Source organism: Protopterus annectens, chromosome 1.part1 (assembly GCF_019279795.1).
Source record: "Protopterus annectens isolate FY-2018-M chromosome 1.part1, PAN1.0, whole genome shotgun sequence".
NCBI classification, from domain to species: Eukaryota; Metazoa; Chordata; order Ceratodontiformes; family Protopteridae; genus Protopterus; species Protopterus annectens.
In genome coordinates, this window is record NC_056726.1 from 370,980,484 (window position 1) to 371,003,803 (window position 23,320).

General features: G+C 44.0%; 1 protein-coding gene across 1 annotated transcript in view; it reads right to left on the bottom strand.

The window, feature by feature from the left end:
• MYH9 (myosin heavy chain 9) overlaps window positions 1-23,320 on the bottom strand; it is a 1,134,272-nt gene that overhangs the window by 241,781 nt on the left and 869,171 nt on the right. Inside the window, exon 33 of the mRNA XM_044075327.1 lies at window positions 16,305-16,553. Coding sequence (XP_043931262.1) covers window positions 16,305-16,553 — 249 coding nt within the window. The remainder of the gene's footprint in view (window positions 1-16,304; window positions 16,554-23,320) is intronic.

Below are 23,320 nucleotides of genomic sequence, written 5' to 3' on the forward strand. Positions count from 1 at the left end.
AGTCAGCACGGACTGATGAGATAGTTGATGGAAGTAAAGTGACAGACTCTTTTGTTTGTCCGGGTTAAAAAGGCCATCTGGGCTGCTGTATTCAGTCTCACACCCAGAAAGCACATGTCTTGAGAGGGTACTAGACTGGACTTTATTTCGCTCACAGAATACCCTAGGCATCTTAGCACTGCTATGACATATTCCAGATGCTGTAGAAGGTGTTCCTTTTCTTGAGCCAGAATCAGGCAGTCGCCCAAGTAAGGATAAATTTGAATGCCTTGAAGCCTGAAGTAAGCTATCACTGAGCCAGAACCTTGTGAATACTCTGGGCGCAGTAGATAAGCCAAAGGGCAATGCAGAGAACTGATAATGAAAATCTCCAGTTCAAACCAGATACTTTCTGCAACTTAGCCTTATGGGCACATGAAGGTAAGCTTCCTTTGAGATCCAAAGTTACCATCCAGTGATCCTTGCCCAGAGGTAACAGTTGCTGTAACGTCAACATCTTGAACTTGGGAATGTCCAGATAAGTGTTGAGGATAGATAAATCCAAAATTGGTCTCCACGTGGTTCCCCTTCTTTGGTACTAGGAACAGGCGAGAATAAAATCCCAAGCCCCTTTCTGACACAGGGACTGGCTGAATAGCCCTATCTGGAGTAACTGAGAAACTTGCCTGTGAGCCTTTTTCTTTGTGGAGGAGGAACATCGGGCATGCCTTTGAAAGGGGCATTGTGTGGAAATAAAATCTGTACCCGTGATGAATGATATCCAGCACCCATCTGTCTTGAGTGATTAAATCCCTTTCTTTGAAAAGAGACAATCTTCCTCCTAAAGGAGCGCCAGACGAGTCCACTGGCAGCTGAAAAGGCAGGTCATTGGTTCTGCTTACGAAAAGGACTGACCCCTGCCCTCACCAGAAGTCTGAGCAGGTGAACTGTCTGATCTAGGCCTAAACAAACCTTGAGCCCTGCCCCCCACGCCTAGACCTACCCCTAGACTGGGAACCATACAGGATATGTCCACCCCTTAGCAGGCCAATTTCTACTAAACTTCGGTTTCTTTAACAGTCTGCATAGACTTAGCTTTGTCCTCCATTTTCTTTAAAACTGCTTCCACAGGCGGTCCAAACAACACATCAGACTGTAAAGGAGCATCCAAAAATCCTGGTAAGTAACATGCTCAGCTAAATTCTGATCCTTCAACCATGCATGTCTGAAGAACAGAACTAGTAGCAGCCACCCTCGAGGGAGGCCTGAACAGCATCAAAACCACACTGCAAAGATTGCTTACCCACTTGTTCAGACACATGAACCAAATCCAGCAATTCTTTACACTCAATACCTCCGCCAAAGCATCCACCTTAGATTTCAATTGTGAAAGGAGATAATTCTGATATTTCAGCATATGAAATTGACAATTCAACGCCTCATGGCTAGAGTGGAAGAAGTATATACTTTCTTACCCCACCTATCCAAAGCCCTTGCCTCTTTATCAGAGGGTACAGGATTTTTAACCACAGAAGCTTTAACACCTTTAGGCCCTGGAGAAACACCCTGGGACTCTTAAACAAATACTTATGAGCTTCAAGCACCCTATAATACCTATCAGGCTTAACAGGAGCAGGAGGCAAGGAATCAGGGTTCAGAGAAGCCTGCAAAACATCCTCCACCACATTCAACACAGGAGGAATAGCTAAGGGCCTATGCTGGCAAAACAAGAATTCCCTAAGCCTTTTCTGGAGTCAGAGTAATCTTGGCCTTCCCATTTAAAGTGCTCCCTCATGGAGTGAAGAGTCTCTGAAAATGAAAAATCATCAGGAGGAGAAGCTGAAGGAGTGGAATCATCCACATCAGAATCAGAATAAGTAGGAACTCTTGCAAGTCTTCCACAGAAGACTCTGAAGCCTGTGAACACTGTTCAAAACTATCAAACTCCTGTTCCACCCTAGGCCTCTTATCAGGTGGGGCATAGAACCTCTAATCAGAGTAATCAAATCTTCTGCCATTTTAAGCATATGTTTCTAGGCACAGGCCACAATGCTAGGAGAAGCCCTACAGAAGCTGAACTTGGCCTTCCTAAAGAAGCTTTGGCAACAGAAGGAGAGGCCCTAACTACCTTGGGAAGAGAGGGAAGAACAGTTACCTGAGAAGCCCCTCAGCCTGGCCTACCTCCTGAGAGGGCACATCCTGTAACAGTAAAGTATCTGCCTGAGACTCCATAGAGACACCTGGCAAAACCTCTGGCTCCCCTGAGCCTTCTAAAGGACGACGTCCGGACTGCCGGTTCCTCACCCCTAGACTTCACTGTTTTGTCCTTGCGCTTCTTAGATGAAGCAGGCGCCGGAGCATCCGACGGCATAGTGTAATTCGCTTCCCAAAACACTAAACTAGCACAATCAAGCCTCCTCTTAATAGTGCGCTTGTTAAATCTAGCACAAGAGGCAACCAACAACGCCGCCAGGCCCTAAAACAAGGTATATACACAATGTATGATAATCCCTATGCGGTATCTGCTTCCCACAAGAAATACAGTTATTCACTTTTTCTGACATCCGGTTAATACTGAGGCAAGAAAACCAAAATGTTCCCAACGGGTTAAGCCAACTCTGTATTCGTCTGAAACTCCGGTTTCGAAAATCTCAGAACGCCAACCTGCACTCGCAAAATTGCTTCTGCATCGACCATGCGGCAAAAAGACTGAGGAATGACGCCGGTCATGCGATAGTACCCTGGACGTACTGACGCCAGTCTCCATGACCGCAGCATACTCTGGTATTCGGGCCGACTGGGACGCGGACTATACCCAATTGTCAGGACTGCAGCAAGGGAAGACGAAGAACATCCAGCTCTAGACTTGGAGTGAAGAGGTAAGTGATGGTGTTTGGTGAAGGTGTGCACTGAACTCCAAGTAGCAGCTTCCAGAATATCCTTGGTTGGCACTCCCCTGAGAAAGGCTGCTGATGTAGCTGTAACCCTGGTGGAGTGGGACCTAATGTTAGCAGGTACTGGCTTCCCATGATGTGTGTAGCAGAAACGTATGCAATGTCCTATCCATTTAGAAATGGTCTGTTTTGAGATAGCTTTTCCTTGTGATCCTGTAGCATAAGTTACAAACAGCTGGTCAGTTTTTCTGAAAGCCTTAGTTTTATCCAAGTAGTAACGTAATTACCTGTGAATGTCCAAAGAGTGCAGGAGTCTTGCTCCTTTGTTCTGGGGATTTGGGAAGAAGGTGGGCAAGTGAATGGTTTGGTTTAGGGCCACATTGGATACCACCTTTGGCATAAAGGAAGGATTAGTTCGTAGAGAAACTCTGTCTTGATGAAAAATGAGGAAAGGTTCCACTGCCATTAGTGCTTGTAGCTCAGACTCTTCTAGCTGAGGTTATTGCTAGTAGTAGGGCAGTTTTCCATGAAAGAAATTTTAAATCAGTTGAAAAAGCTGGTTCAAAGGGCGGTAGTGTAAGCTTTTCCAGGACAAAGTTGAGATCCCAAGTAGGTGTTGGAGCTTTCCTTGGCAGTCTTAAGTTCTTAGTCCCTTCTGAGGTACTATCTTAGGAGTGGATGTGAAAATAAAGGAGGATCCGTGCTGTAATGAGCTGAAATTGCTGAGGCGTGGATCTTAATAGATGAAAAGTAAAGTCCTTTGTGCAACATCTCAGTTAAATATTGTAGAATCTGAGGAATGTTCGGCTCCAGGGGATTTAGGCCTTTAGCCTGGTTCCAGGCGCAAAATCTTTTCCATTTGTCTGAGTAGGTTTTCCTGGTGCTGGGCCTCCAGAATGGCATCCATAACAGCTGTGGATAAAGGTGTTGGCTGGTTCTTTAGGTAATTTGCCATGCAGCCAGGTTTAAAGTCTTGAGCTGGCTGTGTAGAATCAGATTCTCTCGCTGGGTGAGCAGGTGAGGAATTTGTGGCAAAATCCATGGTGGGCCCTGGGCCATGTTCCTTAAAATTGGACACCAATGTTGGCGTGGCCAGTCTGGTGCAACAAGAATCATTTGTTGCCTCTAATCTGACTTTCAGCAGTACCTTTGCTAGAAGAGGCAGTGGAGGAAGGCATAACACTGTTAATGTTTTCTAACTGAATGAGAGAGCGTCCACTTTCCAAGCTAGTGGATGGAAGGTTCTTGTGCAAAATTTTTGCAGTTGGTGGTTGTGGGGGCTTGCAAACAGATCTATGTCTGGGCGTCCCCATTTTTGAGCTATCAATGCAAATACTTGTGGATCTAGTTTCCATTCGTGTGGATAGGTCGTCTGCCAATGTGTTTTTCTTTCCTGGCAGGAATTGTGCTTGTAATTGAACCTGGCAAGACAGTGCAGTGTTCCACAAGGTCATTGCTTGCCGGCATAGAGGGTAGGAATGTGTTCCCCCTTGCTTATGTACCACAACTGTGGTGTTGTCTGTCCTTAGTAGTTGTCCTGGGTGTAGAAGGTCCTTGAAAGCTGTTAGGGCATTCGGCACTGCTAGCATTTCTTTTTGATTGATATGCAGGTGCGTCTGATCTGTAGTCCATTTGCCCTGAATGCACTGTCCTGCCATGTGTGCTCCCCAGGCATAGTCCGAGGCATCTGTTGTCATAGTTTGCCTGGCTGTGGGTAAGGTGAAAGTCTGACCTTTGTTGAGGTGACATGCCTGTGCCCACCATAGAAACTCCTGTTGAAGGCAGGGAATGAGTGGAATCATTGTTTCCAAGCTGTGGCTGTGCAGAGTCCATACACTTTTCAGGTACCATTGTAATTTCCTCATATGCAGTTTTGCAAATGGTATTAGTAGTATGCAAGATGCCATGAATCCCAAGGCCTGCAGAATTTTTCTTGCAGGGAGTTGGGTCTTTGTTGCCATTATTTTGAACTATTTAAACAGCTGTCGTTTGTCTGGCGTGAGATAAGCCATCTGGGCCGTTGTATTCAAGCTGGCACCCAGGAATATTATGTTTTGTGAGGGCACTAGTTTTGATTTATTTTCGCTTACTGTGTACCCTAGGCAACTTAGAAGGTGTTTGACAAATGCCAGATGCTGTAAAAGAATGTCCTTGCTTTCTGCTTGAATAAGACAGTCGTCCAGGTATGGGTATACTTGAATTCCTCTGTCTGCAGTATGCAATTACTGGTGCCAGGCATTTTGTGAAGACCCTGGGCGCAGAAGATAAGCCAAATGGCAGTAAAGAGAATTGATAATGCGTTGAAACTGCAATGAAGCGGAGGTATCTTCTGCAATTTTGTTTGATAGGGACATGCAGGTTATGCCTCCTTGAGGTCCAAAGTGACTAGCCAAGCATTCTTGCCTAGCATGGGAAGAAGCTGCTGTAGTGTTAGCATCTTGAATTTTGGCACTTGCAGATAGGTGTTCAGAATTGAAAAATCCAGAATGGGTCTCCATGCTTTGTCCTTTCTTGGAACTAGGAAGAGTTGAGTAAAATCCTTGTCCTTGCTCCTGTGTAGGTACCTGTTGAATGGCTCTCATGTTCATGAGCTGTAATTTGTTTTTGTGCCTCTGCCCATTGATTTGGTGGCAGGTTTGGCATTCCTTTGATCCTTGGTAAGGTATGAAAATGGGATCTGTATCCTTGAGGGACAATGTTTAGAACCCATTTGTCTTTTGTGATGTGCCAGTTGTCTGCAAAAAAATGCTAGTTTTCCTCCCAAGGGTGTTGCCAGGAGAGATTTGCTTGGCAGTTTGAGGACAGAGTCATTGTGTCCGCCTTCTGCTAGCATGGGGCCTGTGTTCTCTTCCTTTCTGGGTAGCAGAACCCCATTGGCGAGGTTTGTAAGGGCTCTGTGACTGACCGCTGCCCCTTGGGCGTCTATTTGCCCCTCTGTGATCTGTTTGAAGCTGGAAAGGACCAATTTTTTGTTGGCCAACTTCTGCTGAAGCGAGGGGGTTGTACCTGCAAGAAATCCTTGACCGTTTGCATAGATTTAGCCTTATCCTCCATTTTCTTTAAAACCTCTTCTGCTTTGACACCAAATACATCTTGTTGTAAAGGTGCATCTAATAATTTTGCTTTAACATGGTCAGGGAGGGTTTGCTCTTTTAACCAAGCATGTCTACGAATGACAGCCAGTAACAGCTGCTCTACAGGAAGCTTCCAATTAATCAAATCCGCATTGCAAAGTATGCTTGCCCACCTATTCAGCTGCATACAACAGATCCTGCATTTCCTTGAATTCAGGCTGTTCTGAATGTGTGCTCATTTTTTGTTTCAACTGAGACATCAGGAATTGTTGATATTTTAACATGTGAAACTTGCAATTCAATGCTCTGATAGCCAGAGTTGCAGAGGTGTATATTTTCTTTCCCCATCTATCTAGGGCTCTGGAATCTCTTTCAGAGGGCACAGGATTTTTAGCCATAGAAGCTTTTGCTCCCTTAGGACCCTGGGATATGGTTTCTGGGTCAGCTATAGGGCTTTTATAAAGAAATTTGTGTGAGTCAGGGACTCTGTAGTATCTGTCTGGTTTGGCTGGAGCAGGAGGTAGAGTGTCTGGATTTAAACTAGACTCCAAGTAGACATCATCCACAATATCTAAAACAGGAGGGAAAACCAGAGGTCTGTGCTGGGGTAATAAAAGGAACTCTCTGAGCCTTTTCTTAGAATCTGAGTAATCCTGGCCTTCCCAGTGGAAATGTTCCCTCATGGTATGTAATGTTTTATCAGGAGGGGGATGGGAACCCCTGATAAGGGTAATTAAATCTTCAGCCATCTTAAGCATCTGTTTCTTAGGCATGGGGCCTTGACCTGTAGACTGAACTGTTTTCTTAGGCTTTAAAGGAGTTTTAAGCTTAGCATAAGATTTAATGGCGAGTGTAGTCTGTCTGAAGACACCTTCTGCAACCGAAGGTGTTTCCTCTGCAGTGTCTAATTGTGCTCGGTGTGTACATGGCTGCGACGGCCTAGCAGACTCAGCTTGGGAGTCGGCAGCTGTCTGGGGTTCCAGGTCTGTGGTGGTCAGGGGCTGCGTAGGCGCCTCATTGAAAACCGGCGACAGGCCCGACTGAGGCCTCGGGGTCTGACTTATTCCTAGGCTGCCTGTTCTTATCCCCGCGCTTTTATGAATTGCTGTCGGCTGCTCTGACGGCATGATATAATTAAATTTCCTACCAAAGTAATGCTGTGCGGAGTCAAAACGGCGTTTGATAGTGCGTTTATTAAACCTAGCGCAAAACCGACAACCTGTGAAGTCGTGGTCTGGGCCTAGGCATGGAATACAATAGGAATGGAAGTCCTTACGAGGTATTTGCTTCCCACAAGAAATGCAATTGTTAACTTTCTGACATCGGACTGAGGCAAGAAAATGTTCCCCAACGGGGTACTTAGCTTTACTGAAGACTTCGGACTGAAATTCAAATCGAAAATCTCAGGTGTCGGCTGACCGGCACTTGCCAACTGCTTCTGATTCGGGCACTGCACAGCAAGAAAGACTGAAGAAAGTGGTGTTGAATGCCTCTTATATACCCCTGGCGCACTGACGTCAGGGAAGTAGCGACAGCAACCGACGCCAGACCAAGACTTTGGAATTCGGGCAGACTGCGGGACCGCCTGACGGCAGGATAACCCAAGTGTGATGACTGCAGCAGGGTAACATGAACATCACGGCATTTGGTCAAAAATGTGGCCCCTTCTGTGACCTTATAAAACCTGTCAGGCCTTCTAGGGGCTGGGGGTTGGGATTCAGGATTTTTAGAGGCTGCACTGAAGGCATCTAAAAGAGCTGCCAAGACTGGTGGAATGGCAGAAGGTGAAGGGGTGTCCATCTGTAAGAGCTCATACCTCTTGAGCCTCTGTCAGTTCAGTTGAGGCTCATTTAAAAAATCTCCCTAATTCCAGAAATGGAATATCCAAACGTGAGGTCCTCTTCAGGGGAGTCTGCCTCAGCAGTCGTATCCTAGAGGAGAAGGCATTTGAGAGGCATAGAAAAGGGAGTCTTCTGATGAGTCTTCAGCTTCAAGTGGAAAGGGAATTATCAGTCTGGAAGCCTAGGAGTGATAACTGGAGGAGGCAGCCATTGAAAGCTTAAGGGCCATGAAGGCATTAATTGCTCTGGGAGAAAGCTTGCCAATCAGGCAGGCTTTCAGAAGGTGGAGACATGTTTTGACTTTTGTTTTCTTTTTAAGGAAGAGACAGGCCTAGAGAGCGCAGGGCCTAAGTTCAGATAGTACACCAAACCTCCACAGACATGCTTTCAGCACTAGGTTCTGGAGCCTCAAACTGTACCCACTATAATCAGCTGGTTCCTCCAAGTGAACGTCTGCCACAGGGGGAACATTGGGTGTAGGAGGTGCAGCAGTAGGTTCAGGCCTAGAAACTTTGGGCTGCTTATTTGGTGGCTCGATTGTCTGACCAGGCGACCCTTCCATTGCCAGAGCCAGGCGTATAAGATGCTGGTTTTTCCAAACAGATGTTTAAGGCACACAGATGGCTGTGAAGAGTCTTTGGAAAAAAATGCCTGACAAATCGCAGAGGTTTTATGGTCGTGGTTGGGCCCTAAACAGAAAAGGCAGAGGTTGTGGGTGTCCTTATGGGGGATCTGATGTCCACACCTACACTTTCCTTTCCTGGATGACATGAACCTAAGCAGGCCTGCACTGACCCAAATAAGAAAAAGGCCCTAACAGGGTACTATTCTTAAACAAGAAGGATCAGATGGGGCAGGATGAGATTACATTCGACTGGCAGCAGAGAAGTTATGGGGAAGGTACATGCAGGCACCACTTTTATGGCCATGCACCCAACTACCAATGTCAGACATTTCACGTATCTCAGTCACTAAAGCTTTTGTATAATGGCCAGACATTCAGTTAGAAGTGCAGAGGATAACCCAAACGTTATGAATATTACAACAGATGAATAGAAGGACATTTACTGTCAAAAAACATGGCAGACAGGGTATAAAAAGCTACTCATTTTAGGAGAATTAGTGTTCAACAATATATCACTCCAGATAAACACTTTCTGTGCAATAAATGTCCTCCTGAAATTTTTCTTCACATGACCTTTTGCTTTGACAAAGGAAGTTCACTGATGACATGACCAAGTGCCCAAAAATGCCAGAGCCTCAACACTCCACTGAGAAATACTAGATTCTGGCTATACATGAGCTGCAAGTATGGTTCTTCAGATGAAATGCATGAACAGCCCCCACTTGCTTCATTCCTGTGGATTTAAATAACTTTCAGCACAAAAAGGTGCTGAACGACTGCTGATGTCTAGGCACAAATTCAACACATTAATGCAAAAAAGCTTACCTTTACTGATAGTATCCTCACATTTTTTCTAGAATAATCATGCATACTAAATCTGGTTTTGTCAAACAAAACTTCTGGCTTTAGCAAAGCTAAAGCATCTGTGCCATTGCTACAGTAGGCAGGATTTCATAACAAAACACCCAATACTAGGTATCAAAAGCCTACTAACATCTCTTAACCTGCAGACAAGCCAAGCAATGCAGTTACTGATCGCTTAACGAAGTGGCACACATTTTAAATGCATTTGTTGTTTTCAGTCCATATGCTAACTTTTTCACATCTCCTAGTGGGCAGCACCTACAACTGGAACCACTGGACACTTTATACAGGTGTGCCTCTAACCTACTTTTGCCTGAACATGTTTCTTACAGTGATGCAGCATAGGATCATTGCATCCTCACAGCAATAGTTTGCTAGTAAAACTCTTAGCCGAGGTGTCCTGTGTGTGGAGTATTGTGTCATCCAAGGGTTTTCTGGCTGTGCAGTTAACCATCCACCTCTTGAAAAAGTCAAGCGAATAGGCGGATGACAATCTCTTACACAGTCCAAAGTATGAGTGGGTGGGTGGAAGTGTGTGTATACATAGGCTGAGTTTGCATTTCATGATGCATCGATACCATGTCAAAAACTGGTTTCAAAGTCCCAAGACAACTGCAGCTGGGATAAGATCCAGCATCCCTTAACATAGCAAAAGATAAAAGTGGGTTATCAGAAACTGGATGGATATTTCCTACACTTGCAAACAGATCAGCAAGACTACTGAATAAACACTATAAATTAAATCCAGTACAGTGCTGTGTACACATCACAGATAGTGGATACTTCCAAATTTAAACCCCCCCAGAAAAGTAGTGCAACATTAGCAGGAGAAAACTACCACCTTCTAATGGGAGGGCGATTTTATGCTTTAATGCTTCTCTGCACCTCAGTAATAAGCTACCTGATCAAATTTCTTTGCTTCTTCTCCAGGTTTGAGACAGTTTGTCTCTGGTGATCCAGGTCCACCAATAAGTCATCAAGTTCCTGCTGAAGCCTATTTTTGGTCTTTTCCAACTTGTCAAAGGCTGCAGACTTTTCCTCATAACGCTGATTAGCGGCCTCAACCTCTTTCTGCAGTTTCTTCTTGGCTTCTTCCATGGTCTCCAGAGAACCCGCTCCTTCATCCACTCTCTTCTTCATTTCCGATAGCTAAGGAAATCACAAAAATAAGTTATCTTTCTTGCTATGAAAAAACAATGCCTGCCAAATGAAAATGAAAATTCAACTAGCTAAATTAAACACACTGGGTTAAGTTAAAGCTCCTTGTATAAAAACTTGGTGCATCACACTTTACCCCTTTTAGTTAAAAATTCTACAGGTTAATAAAATGATGTTAAACCCAATCATACCACCCCAAATACATTTTTCATTGTGCCGTATTACAAAGCAACAAAAAATAAGATATCAAAAAGTGATTCAAAGATTCCTAAAAGGAAAACTCTGAAAAGGCCACTGACCCAAGTCCCCATCTGAGCACACCAAAGACCAAGAATACTAAAATTCTAGGAAGATAGCATGGATTAAGAAAAAAATCCTCCAAAGGTCTACAGTGGTTTACTAGTTTGGCAGTTGGCTGTATGCATGAGTGCACACACAAAGGCACCAGCTTAATGAATATGAAATGCCTACTACAATATTAAATGAGTGAAAAATTACATTTAGAAAGTGGTGTCAAGTTAGTATATGCAATTATTACAAATACACATACGTCTCAGCCTGTTAGCATGAGAAATCTGGACAGAGCCTGAAATAATAGGGGAGGGTGGCACAAAGGCCTAAAAATAGGGACAGATTTTCAATACTGCTCTTTTTTCAACTTAGAACAAAGAAAAACATACATTAAGAAAATTGCTGCTCATTCTCCTGAAAAGGGACCTGTATCTATGGGTGTCTATGTTGAGCATACTGGTTTAAGTGCTTACCTTATAAACACAAGGTGTAGGGTTTGATTCTCACATGGAGTAATTCTAGGCTTAAAATGGTCCACAAGGGCAGTTAGCCAAGTTCTAATCTGTGAACCTATGAATCTTAAGGCAGTGGTATGTCGGCCTACCCAATCAAATGCCCTCCTTGAGGTCCAAAGTGACTAGCCAAGCATTCTTGCCTAGCATGGGAAGAAGCTGCTGTAGTGTTAGCATCTTGAATTTTGGCACTTGCAGATAGGTGTTCAGAATTGAAAAATCCAGAATGGGTCTCCATGCTTTGTCCTTTCTTGGAACTAGGAAGAGTTGAGTAAAATCCTTGTCCTTGCTCCTGTGTAGGTACCTGTTGAATGGCTCTCATGTTCATGAGCTGTAATTTGTTTTTGTGCCTCTGCCCATTGATTTGGTGGCAGGTTTGGCATTCCTTTGATCCTTGGTAAGGTATGAAAGTGGGATCTGTATCCTTGAGGGACAATGTTTAGAACCCATTTGTCTTTTGTGATGTGCCAGTTGTCTGCAAAAAAAATGCTAGTTTTCCTCCCAAGGGTGTTGCCAGGAGAGATTTGCTTGGCAGTTTGAGGACAGAGTCATTGTGTCTGCCTTCTGCTAGCATGGGGCCTGTGTTCTCTTCCTTTCTGGGTAGCAGAACCCCATTGGCGAGGTTTGTAAGGGCTCTGTGACTGACTGCTGCCCCTTGGGCGTCTATTTGCCCCTCTGTGATCTGTTTGAAGCTGGAAAGGACCAATTTTTTGTTGGCCAATTTCTGCTGAAGCGAGGGGGTTGTACCTGCAAGAAATCCTTGACCGTTTGCATAGATTTAGCCTTATCCTCCATTTTCTTTAAAACCTCTTCTGCTTTGACACCAAATACATCTTGTTGTAAAGGTGCATCTAATAATTTTGCTTTAACATGGTCAGGGAGGGTTTGCTCTTTTAACCAAGCATGTCTACGAATGACAGCCAGTAACAGCTGCTCTACAGGAAGCTTCCAATTAATCAAATCCGCATTGCAAAGTATGCTTGCCCACCTATTCAGCTGCATACAACAGATCCTGCATTTCCTTGAATTCAGGCTGTTCTGAATGTGTGCTCATTTTTTGTTTCAACTGAGACATCAGGAATTGTTGATATTTTAACATGTGAAACTTGCAATTCAATGCTCTGATAGCCAGAGTTGCAGAGGTGTATATTTTCTTTCCCCATCTATCTAGGGCTCTGGAATCTCTTTCAGAGGGCACAGGATTTTTAGCCATAGAAGCTTTTGCTCCCTTAGGATCCTGGGATATGGTTTCTGGGTCAGCTATAGGGCTTTTATAAAGAAATTTGTGTGAGTCAGGGACTCTGTAGTATCTGTCTGGTTTGGCTGGAGCAGGAGGTAGAGTGTCTGGATTTAAACTAGACTCCAAGTAGACATCATCCACAATATCTAAAACAGGAGGGAAAACCAGAGGTCTGTGCTGGGGTAATAAAAGGAACTCTCGGAGCCTTTTCTTAGAATCTGAGTAATCCTGGCCTTCCCAGTGGAAATGTTCCCTCATGGTATGTAATGTTTTATCAGGAGGGGGATGGGAACCCCTGATAAGGGTAATTAAATCTTCAGCCATCTTAAGCATCTGTTTCTTAGGCATGGGGCCTTGACCTGTAGACTGAACTGTTTTCTTAGGCTTTAAAGGAGTTTTAAGCTTAGCATAAGATTTAATGGCGAGTGTAGTCTGTCTGAAGACACCTTCTGCAACCGAAGGTGTTTCCTCTGCAGTGTCTAATTGTGCTCCGGTGTCGGTACATGGCTGCGTCGGCCTAGCAGACTCAGCTTGGGAGTCGGCAGCTGTCTGGGGTTCCAGGTCTGTGGTGGTCAGGGGCTGCGTAGGCGCCTCATTGAAAACCGGCGACAGGCCCGACTGAGGCCTCGGGGTCTGACTTATTCCTAGGCTGCCTGTTCTTATCCCTGCGTTTTTTATGAATTGCTGTCGGCTGCTCTGACGGCATGATATAATTAAATTTCCTACCAAAGTAATGCTGTGCGGAGTCAAAACGGCGTTTGATAGTGCGTTTATTAAACCTAGCGCAAAACCGACAACCTGTGAAGTCGTGGTCTGGGCCTAGGCATGGAATACAATAGGAATGGAAGTCCTTACGAGGTATTTGCTTCCCACAAGAAATGCAATTGTTAACTTTCTGACATCGGACTGAGGCAAGAAAATGTTCCCCAACGGGGTACTTAGCTTTACTGAAGACTTCGGACTGAAATTCAAATCGAAAATCTCAGGTGTTGGCTGACCGGCACTTGCCAACTGCTTCTGCTTCGGGCACTGCACAGCAAGAAAGACTGAAGAAAGTGGTGTTGAATGCCTCTTATATACCCCTGGCGCACTGACGTCAGGGAAGTAGCGACAGCAACCGACGCCAGACCAAGACTTTGGAATTCGGGCAGACTGCGGGACCGCCTGACGGCAGGATAACCCAAGTGTGATGACTGCAGCAGGGTAACACGAACATCACGGCATTTGGTCAAAAATGTGGCCCCTTCTGTGACCTTATAAAATCTGTCAGGCCTTCTAGGGGCTGGGGGTTGGGATTCAGGATTTTTAGAGGCTGCACTGAAGGCATCTAAAAGAGCTGCCAAGACTGGTGGAATGGCAGAAGGTGAAGGGGTGTCCATCTGAAAGAGCTCATACCTCTTGAGCCTCTGTCAGTTCAGTTGAGGCTCATTTAAAAAATCTCCCTAATTCCAGAAATGGAATATCCAAAGGTGAGGTCCTCTTCAGGGGAGTCTGCCTCAGCAGTCGTATCCTAGAGGAGAAGGCATTTGAGAGGCATAGAAAAGGGAGTCTTCTGATGAGTCTTCGGCTTCAAGTGGAAAGGGAATTATCAGTCTGAAGCCTAGGAGTGATAACTGGAGGGGAGGCAGCCATTGAAAGCTTAAGGGCCATGAAGGCATTAATTAAGCTCTGGGAGAAAGCTTGCCAATCAGGCAGGCTTTCAGAAGGTGGAGACATGTTTTGACTTTTGTTTTCTTTTTAAGGAAGAGACAGGCCTAGAGAGCGCAGGGCCTAAGTTCAGATAGTACACCAAACCTCCACAGACATGCTTTCAGCCCTAGGTTCTGGAGCCTCCGAAACTGTACCCACTATAATCAGCTGGTTCCTCCAAGTGAACGTCTGCCACAGGGGGAACATTGGGTGTAGGAGGTGCAGCAGTAGGTTCAGGCCTAGAAACTTTGGGCTGCTTATTTGGTGGCTCGATTGTCTGACCAGACGACCCTTCCATTGCCAGAGCCAGGCGTACAAGATGCTGGTTTTTCCAAACAGATGTTTAAGGCACACAGATGGCTGTGAAGAGTCTTTGGAAAAAAAATGCCTGTCAAATCGCAGAGGTTTTATGGTTGTGGCTGAGCCCTAGGCAGAAAAGGCAGAGGTTGTGGGTGTCCTTATGGGGGGATCTGATGTCCACACCTACACTTTCCTTTCCTGGATGACATGAACCTGAGCAGGCAAGCAGTGACCAAAATAAGAAAAAAGGCCCCTAACAGGGTACTATTCTTAAACAAGAAGGATCAGATGGGGCAGGATGAGATTACATTCGACTGGCAGCAGAGAAGTTATGGGGAAGGTACATGCAGGCACCACTTTTATGGCCATGCACCCAACTACCAATGTCAGACATTTCACGTATCTCAGTCACTAAAGCTTTTGTATAATGGCCAGACATTCAGTTAGAAGTGCAGAGGATAACCCAAACGTTATGAATATTACAACAGATGAATAGAAGGACATTTACTGTCAAAAAACATGGCAGACAGGGTATAAAAAGCTACTCATTTTAGGAGAATTAGTGTTCAACAATATATCACTCCAGATAAACACTTTCTGTGCAATAAATGTCCTCCTGAAATTTTTCTTCACATGACCTTTTGCTTTGACAAAGGAAGTTCACTGATGACATGACCAAGTGCCCAAAAATGCCAGAGCCTCAACACTCCACTGAGAAATACTAGATTCTGGCTATACATGAGCTGCAAGTATGGTTCTTCAGATGAAATGCATGAACAGCCCCCACTTGCTTCATTCCTGTGGATTTAAATAACTTTCAGCACAAAAAGGTGCTGAACGACTGCTGATGTCTAGGCACAAATTCAACACATTAATGCAAAAAAGCTTACCTTTACTGATAGTATCCTCACATTTTTTCTAGAATAATCATGCATACTAAATCTGGTTTTGTCAAACAAAACTTCTGGCTTTAGCAAAGCTAAAGCATCTGTGCCATTGCTACAGTAGGCAGGATTTCATAACAAAACACCCAATACTAGGTATCAAAAGCCTACTAACATCTCTTAACCTGCAGACAAGCCAAGCAATGCAGTTACTGATCGTTTAACGAAAGTGGCACACATTTTAAATGCATTTGTTGTTTTCAGTCCATATGCTAACTTTCACATCTCCTAGTGGGCAGCACCTACAACTGGAACCACTGGACACTTTATACAGGTGTGCCTCTAACCTACTTTTGCCTGAACATGTTTCTTACAGTGATGCAGCATAGGATCATTGCATCCTCACAGCAATAGTTTTGCTAGTAAAACTCTTAGCCGAGGTGTCCTGTGTGTGGAGTATTGTGTCATCCAAGTGGGTTTTCTCTGGCTGTGCAGTTAACCATCCACCTCTTGAAAAAGTCAAGCGAATAGGCCGGATGACAATCTCTTACACAGTCCAAAGTATGAGTGGGTGGGTGGAAGTGTGTGTATACATAGGCTGAGTTTGCATTTCATGATGCATCGATACCATGTCAAAAACTGGTTTCAAAGTCCTGCGCACAACTGCAGCTGGGATAAGATCCAGCATCCCTTAACATAGCAAAAGATAAAAGTGGGTTATCAGAAACTGGATGGATATTTCCTACACTTGCAAACAGATCAGCAAGACTACTGAATAAACACTATAAATTAAATCCAGTACAGTGCTGTGTACACATCACAGATAGTGGATACTTCCAAATTTAAACCCCCCCAGAAAAGTAGTGCAACATTAGCAGGAGAAAACTACCACCTTCTAATGGGAGGGCGATTTTATGCTTTAATGCTTCTCTGCACCTCAGTAATAAGCTTACCTGATCAAATTTCTTTTGCTTCTTCTCCAGGTTTGAGACAGTTTGTCTCTGGTGATCCAGGTCCACCAATAAGTCATCAAGTTCCTGCTGAAGCCTATTTTTGGTCTTTTCCAACTTGTCAAAGGCTGCAGACTTTTCCTCATAACGCTGATTAGCGGCCTCAACCTCTTTCTGCAGTTTCTTCTTGGCTTCTTCCATGGTCTCCAGAGAACCCGCTCCTTCATCCACTCTCTTCTTCATTTCCGATAGCTAAGGAAATCACAAAAATCAGTTATCTTTCTTGCTATGAAAAAACAATGCCTGCCAAATGAAAATTCAACTAGCTAAATTAAAAACACACTGGGTTAAGTTAAAGCTCCTTGTATAAAAACTTGGTGCATCACACTTTACCCCTTTTAGTTAAAAATTCTACAGGTTAATAAAATGATGTTAAACCCAATCATACCACCCCAAATACATTTTTCATTGTGCCGTATTACAAAGCAACAAAAATAAGATATCAAAAAGTGATTCAAAGATTCCTAAAAGGAAAACTCTGAAAAGGCCACTGACCCAAGTCCCCATCTGAGCACACCAAAGACCAAGAATACTAAAATTCTAGGAAGATAGCATGGATTAAGAAAAAAATCCTCCAAAGGTCTACAGTGGTTTACTAGTTTGGCAGTTGGCTGTATGCATGAGTGCACACACAAAGGCACCAGCTTAATGAATATGAAATGCCTACTACAATATTAAATGAGTGAAAAATTACATTTAGAAAGTGGTGTCAAATTAGTATATGCAATTATTACAAATACACATACGTCTCAGCCTGTTAGCATGAGAAATCTGGACAGAGCCTGAAATAATAGGGGAGGGTGGCACAAAGGCCTAAAAATAGGGACAGATTTTCAATACTGCTCTTTTTCAACTTAGAACAAAGAGAAAAAACATACATTAAGAAAATTGCTGCTCATTCTCCTGAAAAGGGACCTGTATCTATGGGTGTCTATGTTGAGCATACTGGTTTAAGTGCTTACCTTATAAACACAAGGTGTAGGGTTTGATTCTCACATGGAGTAATTCTAGGCTTAAAATGGTCCACAAGGGCAGTTAGCCAAGTTCTAATCTGTGAACCTATGAATCTTAAGGCAGTGGTATGTCGGCCTACTCCAATCAAAAACATTATGCATTTTACCTTTACTACAAACGTGCGTGTTCAAATCAGCAGTCCAAGACATTATGATCTCCTACCATTAAAAGTCATTGTCTGAGCTTTGGATTTCAGTACAGCTGCTGCTTGGAATGGTACTCTATTCATGTCTTGATGACGGAGCAAGGAAAAAGTAAGGGGCATGCCCTTTACGGCTCAAAAGGATGGAACCATGCAAGAGCCAAAACATCCTCAGCGGCATCAGAAATGGACTGGGGGTCAAAAAGTGGGGTCTAGAATGCTGACTTAACACGAATGCAAGATTGGGAACCATGACACAGTATGCTACAACTTGTCTTCAGAGGAATTCAGTCAGAAGTTAAAGACAGTGAAGAAGTACCAGCAGCTCCCATCATAAAATCTGCATAGGCAAACAGTTTGTTCAGGGTTGCTCTCCTCAATTCCCAGCTGCCCTAGACACTGCATCCAGATATTAAATCTTTTATAAATGTGTGAACCCGGGATCAAGTTCCTGCAGAAGAGATGCCCCACACAGACAAGCCTCTGAAGCATGCTGCTAGGATGACACCACCCTTAAACTGAAACCCAAGAAGATCATGAAGGGGCATGTAAGCAAGACAACACCTTGTACAATTCCCAAACTAAGCAGTGATGGTCTGCTTTGAGTTCTACTCACCCTGCCTGCCCTTTACAAGTGCACACCTGCTTGGACTTCTGATCACAGTTGCCCTAGGTAGGCAGCACTCCCATCAGCATCTAATCTTGTTCAGTAGATCCTTCAAGATTTGCCATCTCTGGTATGTACAATAATACGTACATAGGATGAAAGTAAATTCAGAGACCACCTTAAGAAGGAACTATGGAAGTCACTGCTCAAGATAACCACACCTTACAGAAGCCATGAGCACTTCTAGCCAGCATACCTCTCAACCTCTTACAGCAAGAAATCTGGACAAAGCCATAAAAGTGGGACAGACCCAAAATAGGGACAATTTTTACATACTGCTCTTACAAACTTAAAGATGATAGAATTACAGGTTTTGCATCAGCATGAACTGTCTGAAGGTTATTATGTCTGAAACTCAAGTGTCTCATTTTCTAACTTCATTCTTTAATGATTTCCCACTAATTTGCCAGAAAAGCATAATTTTATAAAAACAGACCAGAAATGAAGCAAAAATCTGGACATTCTGTGAAAATCTGTACAGCTGAGAAATATGCTGACCAGACTCTGCAACCCAGATACATATGGCAGAGTATTAGCGTCCAAAATAATCTTCATAGGAGTTCCATATCACAAGAAGTTTGAAAGTTGCCCTTTAAGGGGAAGGGAGGGCGATCAGAATAAAGTTAAATAAAAAATCACTACAGCAACCATGAAGACTGCCTGATAAAGAACGAAAACCAAAATGTTTTTGGCTGGAGGGAGGCCTTGTAAAAGTATAAAAAGTTTAGCTAATGGCGAGATGAAGGGAACAGCTGTCACAGAAGAATACAGTTGTGTACGCTTACCATAAATGTAGATGCTAGAGTGTATTCACTTTTATTTGGGTTACCTGCTTGCAGTAGCCCTCAGTCGGCCTGATTAACAGTCTTGGGTCCTACGTTGGTTGCTGTCTCTTCTTCTGTGACACCACTTCGTCAGAGGTATAAAACATGCAGCCGACGTCATTACATCAGTTTTTCTTGCTGCAGATGTCAGGTGCCCCCCTAATGGGAAGTAGTTAAATCTATAAATATACAAGGTTATACCTCCAACAAAAAAGCAAATACACCAAAAAGCTTTTAAGCATTGAAAAGGAGAGAAGAGGTATAGCCAAAAGTCGGGGGGGGGGCTGCAGGGAGGGTAACCAGGACTGCAACAGTGAATACACTCGAACATCTAAATTTATGGTAAGTGTACACAACTGTACTATGTTCTTCGTGTTTCACTGTTGCAGTCATTACATTTGGGTAGATCCCCAAAGCTAAGGATGGGAGGAGGAATTTAAATAGCATTAGGACCAGCTATAAAGCCTGCAGAAACTGCAGTGGAAAAGCCAGCTCTGGATTTAGAGAAAAATTGGCAAATGGTAATGCCTGGTGAAAGTATGTATAGAACTCCAGGTAGCAGCTTCTAGGATGTCCCTGGTAGGTATGCCTATGAGTAAGGCTGTAGAGGTAGATGCAGCCCTGGTTGAGTGTGGTCTGATCCCCTGTGGGATAGGTTTTCCATGCTGCTTATAGCAGAAAATGCAATGCCCTATTCATTTGGAGATGGTTTGCTCTGAAATAGCCTTCCCCTCTGTCCCTGCAACAAATGCCACCAGCAGTTGTTCAGATTTCCTTTGAGGTTTAGTCCTGTCCAAGTAGAATCCAAGTTGTCTGTGCACATCTGAGTGCAGTATCCGTTCCCCTTTGTTCTGTGGATTAGGAAAGAAGGTTGGCAAATTAATGGACTGATTTAAAGGCCACAATGGATACCACCTTTGGCATGAGAGAGTGATTAGAACTGAGGGACACCCTGTTCGCATAAAAGATGATGAAAGGCTCCACTGCCCTAAGGGCCTGTAATTCAGATACCCTTCCTGCTGAAGTGATGGCTAAAAGGAAAGCGGTTTTCCAAGAAAAAATGTTTTAAATGTGCAGTAGCAGCTGGCTCGAAAGGAGGAAGGGCGTGTTTCTCCAGTACAAAGCTAAAGGTCCCAGGCTGGAGTTGGAGCTCTCATGGGTGGTCTTAAATTTTTGGCCCCTGTGAGGAGCTGCTTGAGCAGTGGATGAGAGAAGAGGGGAGGTTCTGTGTTATAATGAGCTGAAATGGCTGAAGCGTTAATTTTTATTGAGGAAAAATACAGGCCCTTGTGAAGCATCTCAGTTAAGTATTGTAAAATCCAAGGTAAATTGGGCACTGCTGCACTCATCCCTTGAGATTGGTTCCAGGCACAGAATCTCTTCCATTTTTCAGCATAAGATTTTCTAGTACTAGGCCTCCTTGTCTCTAAAATGACAGCCATCACTGGTTTTCTGAGGTATGGTAAAGGAGAGCTTAGGTAATTAGCCAGGCTGCTAGGTTCAGTGTTTGAAGCTGAGGGTGCAGAATCTAGTTCTCCTGCTGAGACAGCAGGGCAGGAGTCTGAGGCAGGTGCCATGGGGCCAGTGACACTGTGCAGGATGGGGTACCACTGTTGGCGTGGCCAGTCTGGTGCAATCAAAATCATCCTTGGTTTGTCTTGCTCATTAGTAGTACTTTGGAGAGCAGACGCAGAGAAGGAAAGGCATAAAATGACAGGTTTTTCCAGCTGAAGGACAGAGCATCCACTTTCCAAGCTTGTCTGTGGGGAATCCTTGCGCAAAATTTTTCCAATTGATAGTTCTGGGGGGAGGCAAACAGGTCTATATCTGGGCTACCCATTTACTTGTCAACATGTTGAAAATCCTTTGTTCCAGTTTCCACTCGTGTGGGTCCATGAGGTTTCTGCTTAGTCCGTCTTCCGTCTGCCAGTGTATTTAGTTTTTCTAGCAAGAATTGACCTTGCAGATGCACTTGGTAGCTCACGGCTGTGTTCGTCAATGCCATGGCTAGTCTGCAGAGGGGGTAAGAATGTGTACCCCCCCCTGCTTGTTTATGTACCACATAACAATGGTGTTGTCCGTCTACCATTAATTGTCCTGGAAGAATGTGGTCCTTGAAGTCTGTCAGAGCATTCTGTAAAGCTAACATTTCTTTAATATTGATGTGAAGGTGCATTTGAATTGGGTTCCAATTGCCCTGAATGCACTTCCCTGCCAGGTACCCCCCCCCCCATGCATAGTCTGAAGAGTCTGTTAAGGTTTGGGTGGCAGGGGGTAGTCCCTTGTTTTGGTGGCAGGCTTCTGGCCACCAAAGGAACTCTAGGCATAGGCAAGGAATGATAGGAATCATTGCTTCTAGATCCGGAGAACGTTGACACCATAGGCTTTTTAGATACCATTGCAGTTTCCTCATATGCAGTCTTGCATATGGAATTAGAAGACTGCAGGAGGCCATGAACCTCAAGGCTTGTAGTATTTACCTTGCAGATAAGCAGGGTTTTTGTGGCCACTTGTTTGAAGTAGGCTGTCAAGTGAATTTGTTTATTTGGTGTGAGGAAAGCCATCTGGCATGTTGTATTCAAGCTTACGCCCACGAATATAATTTGTTGACCGGGTACCAGGTGCGATTTCTTTTTGTTTATGGTGTACCCCAGACAAGTTAGCACCCTTTGTACAAAAAAAAGCCAGACGATTCAAAAGTATGTATTTTCTGCCTGAATTAGACAACCGTCCAGGTATGGGTATATTTGAATATTTCTTTGCCTGCAAAATGCAATGTCTGGAGCTAAGCACTTTGTGAATACCCTGGGTGCAGTAGATAAACCAAAGGGCAGTGCAGAGAACTGATAGTGCGTTTAGCTTTCTTTGAAGCGTAGGTATCTTCTGCAAGATTCCCTGATTGGGAAGTGCAGGTATGCTTCCTTTAAATCTAGTGTTGCCAACCAGTCATCTTTGCTTAACCACAGGAAGCAACTGGTGAAGAGTCAGCATCCTAAATTTTGGAATCACTAAAAAGGTGTTTAGATTAGACAGGTCCAGGATAGGACGCCATGAACCGTCTTTTCTGGGTACCAGGAAAAGTCTGGAGTAGAAACCTTGTCCTTTTTCCTCTTCTGGTACAACTGAATAGCCCCTATGCTTGAGAGTGTACTTGCTTTTGGGCATCTGCCCACTGATTTGGTGGTAGATCTGGCCAACCGCTTGGAGTTGTTAACGTGTGGAAGTGAAATCTGTATCCTATACGGTCCTCAGCATCAGAACCCTCATAGGTAGATAAGGGTAAATCTTGGTCATCATAGGAAACACATTTCAGAATCCTGGTCAGAAGTAACATAAGCAAACTCACTCCTAGGTCTCTTAGGGGGGAAGGTTGGCTTCCCCTAATTAAAGTAAGAAGGTCTTCAGCCATTCTGATTTGTTTTTTTAAGCAGAGAGGCCTGACCATGTGGTCTGGGCATCAGTTTTCTAGGCACGGTTCAAGTTTTAGCCCTTGAAGAAGATGGCGTCGGTTTAATATGCAAGAAAAAGTTTCCCCAATGGGATACTTAGCTTTTAGTTGAAGACTGATTCTGTAACTCAAACGAAAATTTCAGGGGTTGGCTGACTGGCACTTGCAAACTGCTTCTGCTTTGGGCACCGCACGGCAAGAAAGGCTGATGTAATGACATCAGCTGCATGTTTTATACCCCTGACGACCTGACATCACGGAAGAGACAGCAACCGACGGAGGACCCAAGACTTTGTTAATCAGGCCGACTGAGGGCTACTGCAAGCAGATAACCCAAATGTAATGACTGCAACAGTGAAACACGAAGAACATCAAGCTGCTAGGGGCATGATCCGCACTGCAACAGAGGTGTCAAACCAGTCCCTGCAAGTTGACATGCTTGCCAGTAACAGTACCTGCTTAATTTAAAAATACTGCTTGCCATGCTTAAGCAACTGCAAGCAAGGAGCTACACAGCTCATTGCTAAAGGTTCTACAGGAGGAGGAGGAAAGAGATATTTAACAGTATTTATTTGCCTAGGGCTAAAAGACTGTTCACAACTTGGGTTGGGAGGTGCCAAATGAGGAACTGGCCCAAAGCACAAACTGTCCTAGAGATAACTTCCTCCACACTAAGGCTGCATCCCCTCAACTCTACACTCTGTATATATAAAAAAAAAAAAAAAAAACACAAAACAAAACAAAAAAATAAATAAATAAATCCAAACATTAACACCCCAAAAAAAAAAACTAAACTCCGAAGAAAGTACAGTTTTGTACCTACCATAAATGTATATGTTAGAGTGCTAATACAGCTGCAGTAAT